The sequence below is a fragment of the Oryx dammah genome, unplaced genomic scaffold (genome assembly GCF_014754425.2).
Source record: "Oryx dammah isolate SB20612 unplaced genomic scaffold, SCBI_Odam_1.1 HiC_scaffold_5, whole genome shotgun sequence".
NCBI lineage: Eukaryota > Metazoa > Chordata > Mammalia > Artiodactyla > Bovidae > Oryx > Oryx dammah.
In genome coordinates, this window is record NW_024070189.1 from 57,779,799 (window position 1) to 57,788,918 (window position 9,120).

Genomic DNA, 9,120 nt, shown 5'->3' on the forward strand with positions numbered 1-9,120 from the left:
GGTGAAGGCGGGGGCGTTGTCGTTGACGTCGGACACCAGCACGGTTAGGTTGTGCTCGGTTTTCAGTCTGGGAGTTCCCATGTCAGTGACCGTGATGGTTATGATGTACTCGGCTTTGTTCTCTCTGTCCAGTGGGCTCTCTGTTTCCAAGGTGTAGAAATTCTTGAAATTAGGCTTCAAGAGAAACGGAAGGTTGTCCTGAATTGAGCAAACCATCCTCCCGTTGTCTCCAGAGTCTTGGTCTCGGAGGCTAAAAACCGCGACCACCATTTCAGGCGATGAATTTTCTGGTATGGGGCTGGTAAGAGATGTTACGACTACTTCTGGCGGGTTGTCATTTACATCTACAACACTAACTAAAATTACTGATTTTCCTGAAAGGCTCCCACCGTCAATGGCCTGAATATTTATTGTGTAAGACTGAACTAATTCGAAATCCAGAAACGCTTTTAAACGGACTTCACCAGAAATTGGATGGATTTCAAATGTCTTCTGTATGTCTCTGGAAACGTGGGAAAATGAGTAAGATAGTTCTCCATTTATTCCTGTATCTAAATCTGTAGCAGATACCCTGACGACCAAGAAGTCCAGAGGGCTGTTTTCTGGTATGGGAACCTCATAGACGGACCTCTCAAACTGTGGGGCATTGTCATTGATATCTAAGACCAACACACACACCAATGCAGTTCCAGACCTCGGCGGAGACCCGCCATCCAGGGCTGTAAGCGTTAATCTAAGCTCAGGCTCCTTTTCTCGATCCAGAGGTTGGTCCAATAACAGCTCTGGGTATTTTCTACCGTCCTCACTGTCTTGCAGTTTAAGGTGGAAATGAAGATTGGGATTTAATGTGTAGTTTTGGACACCATTCTTTCCTACATCCAAGTCCTGAGCGCTATCCATTTGGAACGAGGTTCCTGGAGCAGTGCTTTCTGAGATTTTCAGAAGTATATGTTTGTCTGTGAACGTGGGAGTGTGATCATTTATGTCTTCAACCCAAAGCTCAGCCCGAAAAAATTGCAAAGGATTTTCAAGTAATACCTGGAAATGCAATATACATGGCTCGGTAAGATCGCAAAGTGCCTCCCGGTCCGGTTGCTCATTTAAGAGCAAGTTGCCAGTCTGCAGATCCAACCTCAAGTGTGGTTTATAATCATCAAAGATGACTCTGGCCCCCCGTGCAGCCAGGTCTTCCACACCCAAACCTATGTCTTTCACCACGTTGCCTATAAAGGAGCCGATCTCCGTTTCCTCTGCTACAGAATATCGCCAGGTCTCTGAACACACCAAAGACCCTCCCAGGAAAACAAAGAAAAGCAGCACTTGCCTTATCTGCTGAGGGTTTCCTTTTCCTAGCTCCATGGCTCCCTAGTCAAATACCTTTCTGCGGAAATATTTCAATGCAATCTCAAACAGCTTCTCTCATCTACCAGCATGAACCTTTGGGAGCCTGTAGACTTGCAGTTCTGTGGCAAAGGAGTTTCTGGCTCCCTAGCTTTCTCTTGAAAGCCTCTTTTAATCACTGGTTCTCCGGCACTCCCAGTTCCAAAGGTTCACGGAAACCAGAGCGTCTGATGGTACAAATATTTCCCAATGTTATCCTGCAGCGCCACCACGCGACTTTGCAGATTCTCAGGTTTTAAATATAGTTAAGTAAGTTTGAGACAAAATATTAATTTATCCTGTTTGTTGATAATGCAAAAGGTATTTTCTCTGGTATTCCTATATTTCTCCTATATTTCTTTTCTTTTTTCTTTGTAGTGTGTGATGCTGTTACTTTTACATCTTTAACACAATAGACTACAGTCTCTAGAGCTCTGGTGGATATAAAAAGCGTATTTAAGATATCATCCCAAGCTCAGATAAGTTATGCTTCCTCTGAAGACAATATATAAAACAACTAAAAATAGTTAAGAGGACTCTTATGTAATTGACTTAGTGAGCAAGAGTTTCCAAGAAAAATTGGAAATGGGACCAGAGATCTTAGTCTTCTCTAGGTATCGGCAAATACACTTCAAAAAAATGATAAGGATAAAGGCATGCACTGGAAACTGAACCTGGTATATGAAAACAGTTGTTCAGGGGAGGCTGGATAATACTGGCTGGGTAAATGGTACTGTTTATTTAGGAATACTCCATAAGTGACCTACCTGGCAGCAGTAGAAAGTAAATGCTCATCAGTATTGAATAACGTTTAAGATATGTCCAGTTTCTGTCAACATTTTTAAAAAGTTGAACGAATTGGAGCCCAGTTTAGTTGTGGAACTGAATTCTGTTTTGTACACCCAAGCCTTTCAGAGACATAATTCTATATATTTTATTCCTCCATTCATTAATTTGTTTGGCAAATATTTATTGAGCATATACTTTGTGTTAGGCATGGTGATTAGTGTTGCGGTAGAGTGGGAAACAGACAGACATAGTTTCTGTCCTGAAAGATGGAGGCAGAAAAGTGATCACACATTTAAAATAGAGCATAATGAATGCCATGATAAGCAAAAGTTCATGCTTGTATAAGAGCATAGATGAGGGTCACCTAACCAGAATTTTACTTCCTTTTCCATTTGGAAGTTACAGGAAAGACTTTTCTGGAAAAAGTAAATTCTGGTTTGATACATGAAAAATGAGTATGAGTAATCCAAATAAAAATTGGGCATGGGCTAAAATTTCCAACAAACTAAAAACATGGTTGTACAGATCCAAAATGAAAGAAGTGTTTTAGAAGAACTGAAATAGGATCAGTATGGCTGAGCCATAGAGCAAGAAGAGGGAAATGGTGAGATTGGAGAGATCAACGAATAATTTTGTAACACATGCCAGGGTATTTGGACTCTACATAAATAGAAATGTGGGATTATTGAAAGGTTGTAAATAGAAAAGTGACATGACCCAGTTTTATTTTTTAAAAGGTCATCTTGTTTCAGAGTTGATGATAAATCACAGAGGAGTAAGACTAAAGGCAAGGGACAGATTAGAAGTTGTTGCATTAATACCGTTAGGTGGTATTGCTCTCATCTACAAATGCAGTTATAGAGTTGTATTAGGATAATAAAGATAAAATATGTAGTATGTGGTGATTAAACAAAGTAGAATAAGGATGAGTAATAGTAAATGTACTTTTTTTTCAGGCTTAGGGAACTGGGTGAGTGTTAGTTCTGTTAACTGATAGAATGAACACAGGAAGACCAGAAGGCATATGGATAGAGCTAGAGAAAACATTTAGTTTTGATGAAAGGAAAATTTTAATGTAAAACATGTTGAGTTTGAGGTGTCCATAGAGCATCCATATAAATTATTACATAAATGACCTTACATTATATAAAGGGAGGAAGGAGGTTAGGGCTGCAGAGAAAATTTGGGACTTATTGATCTGAATGGTGACTGAAGCCCTTAGAGAAATAATGTAAGTTGTAAATTAAGAGAAGTATGTTTGAATTTGTAATTTTAGAGATGCAGCTCTAAAAGACTACTCTCTTTAGAAGTGGTCATGGTCATATAGATCAACTAGACTTGGGAAGAATTGTGAAGATAGAGAGTAAGTCAAACTCCTGGACTTAGGACTGTAGTAAGGGAGGGACAGAGGAAAACTATAAGAAGTTGTATTTGAAAACTAGCTTTACCCCACTTCTCTCCCATGATCTTGATTAATTTAAAATCAACTGACATCCAGTTAACTTGATTCCCTCATTTGATAACAAGCAAAGACTATTTAGGCAGGAAGGTTTGCTAATTTCTTTCAGCACTTTGAAGGTAGCTTACTTTTAAAAAATTTCCGGTGCTACTGTTGAGAAATTGTCAACATGGAACATAGCTTTCAGTCTATCATGTGTTTAAAGATGAAAAGTCTTTTTCCTATGACTTTTCTTTAAAAAAAATTCTGCTTTTTTCAAATTGCACAATGGTTTCCAGGTATGGTTATCTTTTGTTTATTCTGTTAGGCTTATTTGGGTCTCTTGAATCTGTGCACTTATGTTTTCATTAATTCTGAAGAATTCCCAGCCATTTTTTTTAAAGATTGATTTATTGGCTGCACCAGGGTCTTTGTTGCTGCATGCAGGCTTTCTCTAATTGCAGCAAGCAGGGGCTACTCTCTAGTCGTGGTGCTTGGACTTCCCATTTTGGTGGCTTCTCCTGTTGAGGAGCACCAGCTCTAGGGCGCAGGGGCTTCAGTAGTTCCCTCTAGCAGCACGTGGGATCCTAGTTCTTAGATCAGGGATCCAACCTGTGTCTCCTGCTTTGCAAGGTGGATTCTTAACCACTGGACAGTTAGAGAAGTCCCCCAGTCATTAGTTTTTCAAATATTGCCTCTGATCCAGTCTTTCTCATCTCTCCTGGAATTCTGGATAAATATGTTAAACTTGTTTACTTTGTTATCCTTTTCTAACCATCTCCCCCATATTTTCTATCTTATTAACCCTACGAGCTGCATGTGGGATATATTATTTTCTGCCCTATCTTTCGCTCCACAAATTATTTTGTTGCATTTAGTTTTCTATTAAACCTTTTATGCAGTTTAAAACTGTATCACATTTTTCAATTATAGGAGTTCTATTTGATTCTTTCCTAATCTTTCACAATTTATTGTTTCTTGTTCCCTGTACATTTTAAAGTATATATTTTATTTCAATTGAAGTTGTTAGCTTATTATAGATATAATGTGTCTGATAATTAAAACATCTGAAGTGTTTACAAATTTGAAAAGTGAAACTGTTAGGCGCTCAGCTCTTTTTGGCCCCATGCACGATAGCCCACCAGACTTCCTCTGCCTATGGAATTCTCCAGGCAAGAATACTGGAGTAGGTAGCCATTTTCTTCTTTAGGGGATCTTCCCCACCTGAGGATTCCCCGGGTCTCCTGCATTGCAGGCAGATTCTTTACCGTCTGAGCCACCAGGGAAGCCTATTTGCAAGTTTATTTATTTTTTTTGTTCCATGTTTTGCTGGGTTTCACTCATGGTGTCATATTTCCTTGTGCATCCAGTATTCTTTATATTCAAGTTAACATAAAAGTTATTTATATAAATAATTCTAGGCATAAGATGAATAAACCTTCTTTCACAGAAGGTCTTCATTTGGTTCTATCAAGATCTGGGACGACTACTTGTCAACTACCACCATAAATTAAGTTCAACATTAAAAATAAAGTTCAAGGCTGAAATTGTACACAAGGGCTCATCAATTTCCAGTTTATTATCATAAAGGTGGTAGTTATTAGGAATCTGAATTTATTGAAGTGAAGGTCTTCTATCAGCTTCTCAGTATGTTAGGCTTTGATTTTCTCCCCCATATACACCATCAAACTAGAGGTTCACATTTCCCAGAATTCCAAATCCCAGGGAAAAAAATTGATTGGTTATTGCTTTATCTTTCTGAATTACCTTTTAACATTAACTGTGACCTGACAATGTATTAGTGTTTTATTAAGCTATTTTTTCCAGTAGGAGTGTTGGTGTACATAATCTGCTACTGCTAAGTCGCTTCAGTTGTGTCCGTCTCTGTGAGACCCCATTGATGGCAGCCCACCAGGCTCCCCCATCCGTGGGATTCTCCAGGCAAGAACACTGGAGTGGGTTGCCATTTCCTTCTCCAATAATCTGTACCACCCTTACTAAAAATATAAAATCTCAAGGATATTGTTATGTCTCAAAATGAGAAGCAAATACTTTGTTCTCATGGAGTGTGGGGAATTGATCTTATTGAGAGGATAGAGAAATAATATATATATTTTGACCAACTTGATCTGATCAATACTAAACCAACTATGATGCTGCAATCAATTTAAGAAGTGTCTTTGAAGAAATAGTTTTTTTGGTCATTGATACTGGTATAGCTCACACTTCCATCTGCACTCCTATGTAAAATACACATCTTCTTTCCTACATCTGTTCCTTCTTCTTTTCTTCCAATATGTTTATATATTTGTATATTTTTACAAGTATAAGATATTATGTATTATATGGATATATTGGTACTGTACTATAAATCTGTCTCTTTTTTCCTTTTTTCTTCCTTTTAAAACATTTGGAATTTATCCATATGATTGTACACCTAGTTCACTCCTTTTCAACACTGCATAGTAAAGTGAAAGGAAATGTTAGTCGCTCAGTCATGTCCGACTCTTTGCCACCCGGTGGACTATAGCTCACCAGGCTCCTCTATCCATGGGATTCTTCGGGCAAGCATACTGGAGTGGGTTGCCATTCCCTTCTCCAGGGGATCTTCCTGACCCAGGAGTCCAATCCCGGTTTCCTGCAGATTGTAGGATTGTAGGCAGAGTAAGTTCACTCCTTTTGAATAATGCATAGTGCTCCTTCACAAATATGTTTCACATTTATCAACTGCTTTACTGATGAATATGTAGACAGACTATTATTTGCTTTCCCAAGATAAACATTCTTAGGCACATCACTTTGTAAAGCTATATTAGAATTTTCTGGCTATATGCCCCAAAGTAGAAATGCTAGATCATAAACTGTGTATATTTTTATATTTTTAGTAATACTAAATTTACATACATACTAAATTTCATTAAATATCATTGAAATTCCCTCAAAATGGGGGTATATGCCATTTTCTATGCATATACATCTATGGTTCCATATGATGTTACCCAAATTTCTCATCTATGGGTGTAAAATTATTTTATCATGTATATCATCAACTAATAAGGTTGCGTGTAACTTTGTGTTCTTTTCAGACTTTGTTTTCCCCTCTTTTGAATTACTTTTCTCTTTTGTCCTTTAAAAAACATTCTATTGACTCCCCTGATTTTCTGACTTTTGCTGATCTGCAGGAGTTATCTGAATAATCTAAATATTAATCCTTCTGAGTTAAAATGTTGCAAGTAGCTTCTCCCTGGATCCCATCTGCTAGTTTATCTGAGCTATCCTCTAGTTTTAAGGTAGTAATGTTTGTCAGTTTTTATCTTTATTGTTTGCACTTTTCAAAATTTATTATTTTTAAATTGAAGGATAATTGCTTTACAATATTGTGTTAGTTTCTACCATACATCAACAGGAATCAGCCGTAGGTGTACACATTTTCCCTCCTGAACCTCCCTTCCACCTCCTGTTTGCACTTTTAAAACCTTGTTTAAGAAAGTGAAACCAACAGTAAGGTTGTAAAGAGATTTTTACTTATTTTCTTTATATAGTGAATTTTCCAGCCAATTTTACTGGAAAAGTAATCAGTCTCTCCCTCCCTCCAGTAATTTTGACATCTCTTCAGTCATGACTAAATTTTCCTATATAAAAGGATCTGACCTTGAATTTCATTCTATCTGGCAGTGTACAAGCTTGTTTCTGAATTATTCAAGTAGAGTATTTTGTTCTTGTCTATTCTTACTCTTATGCATAAGAAAAGTAAGATTTGCTTCTTATGCCTCTGAGAGGTAAAGAGGGTCCAAACATTTTTTTTTTCAGGACTGTATTGCTTAACGGAGAAGGCAATGGCACCAACTCCAGTACTCTTGCCTGGAAAATCCCATGGACGGAGGAGCCTGGTGGGCTGCAGTCCATGGGGTTGCTAAGAGTCAGACATGACTGAGCAACTTCACTTTCACTTTTCACTTTCATGCACTGGAAAAGGAAATGGCAACCCACTCCAGTGTTCGTGCCTGGAGAATCCCAGGGATGAGGGAGCCTGGTGGACTGCCGTCTATGGGGTCCCACAGAGTTGGACACAACTGAAGCGACTTAGCAGCAGCAGTATTGCTTAAATGTCTAGTTAATAAAATTCTCACAATTAGTAAGTATCTGTTGCAATGCAAAATAAGACCAGTAAAAGCTTCATGAAGCAAAGAAAAATTTCCTAAGAAAATTGGAATTTGTTTTACCTATTTTACAACATCAAGCAAAATTGCATTTTACTAATCTAGTCTATAATATTTAATTTTATAAGAGAAATCACAGAAATGTATATGCACAGTAGCTTTATTATCCACACTACATTCTAGTTACTAAAATTGCCACTGAACTGTACACTTATAGATTGGAGATATTATGATTTGGAACACCATGAGGCATCTATAAGCCATTAATATAGACCCATCCTTTGTGAACATCTGAGAAAGAGCATAAATATTAAGGATTTTTAATATTTACTTTTAAAAATTAAAAGTGAACCGAGTTCATTTCTTTAACAGTTTGAATTTTCATCTTAATTGTTAAGAAGTTTTTAATCTTTATTCTATTTTACTTAAGATGACCCCATAAACAATCAAGCTATGTAATGAACACTATAAAATAATACAAATTTAAACTGGCAAATGTGACATATTGAGAGAAAACAAAGCAGCAATGTAAAATAGCAGAACTCCTCCCCTCAAAACAGCATCAATGACAATGAGAAAAAAGGAAAATTACTTAAATCACTAATTTTCAATGTGGTCAGTTTTGTCATAAAGTGAATTCATAAAAAACTCAATATAACAATAACCAAAACAAATAAGGTACCCTACTACTGAATATGGACAGGTAGCACTTTTACCCTTTATGATGAAAAATTTCAAAGGGACAAGTGCAATAAGATCCAATATACTTTCCACCCAGTCATCAGGACTTAATTTTTGAAGTCTCTATCTATGCTTTGATGAAATATCTACAAGTAAATTACATATACAGTGACATTCCCTAATACTTTAGAATTTGCACCTCCAAATAATAATGTCATCTTGCATAACAATGCCATTATCACAACAAAAAAATTAGCAATAACTCTATTACTATGACATTTAGATCAAATGTACAAAACAATCAGAAAACTATTTTTCCATGACATTATAGAGCCACTAATTTTTAAAGCCACTGAAGATTTTTAAAGCAACTACGAGGAGAGCATGAGAAATGATAATACATGCAACTACCATCCAACATAAAATATATTACAGATTGGCAAAAAGGGGCCTACAAAAAAAAAGTGGGGTCTATAGTTTGCCAAGAATAACAAAACATCAGAAGTTTAAATTATTTTACTGAAGGTTGAGTCCAAAGCTATTTCTAAAGTTCTCATTTTCCCCTGTATGCCTACCGGAGTCTTGGACTGGAAGATCAGGGATAATTGGCTTCATAAATTTAAATTCATTCGTCCCAGGACCTCCCATCAGACACACCTCGTACTGGTAGCT

General features: G+C 37.1%; 1 protein-coding gene across 1 annotated transcript in view; it reads right to left on the minus strand.

Moving 5' to 3' along the window:
- The window catches only part of LOC120864475 (protocadherin beta-14-like), a 23,782-nt gene that overhangs the window by 9,704 nt on the left and 4,958 nt on the right, over positions 1 to 9,120 (minus strand). The window contains exon 2 of the mRNA XM_040241550.1: positions 16 to 1,292. Coding sequence (XP_040097484.1) covers positions 16 to 1,292 — 1,277 coding nt within the window. The remainder of the gene's footprint in view (positions 1 to 15; positions 1,293 to 9,120) is intronic.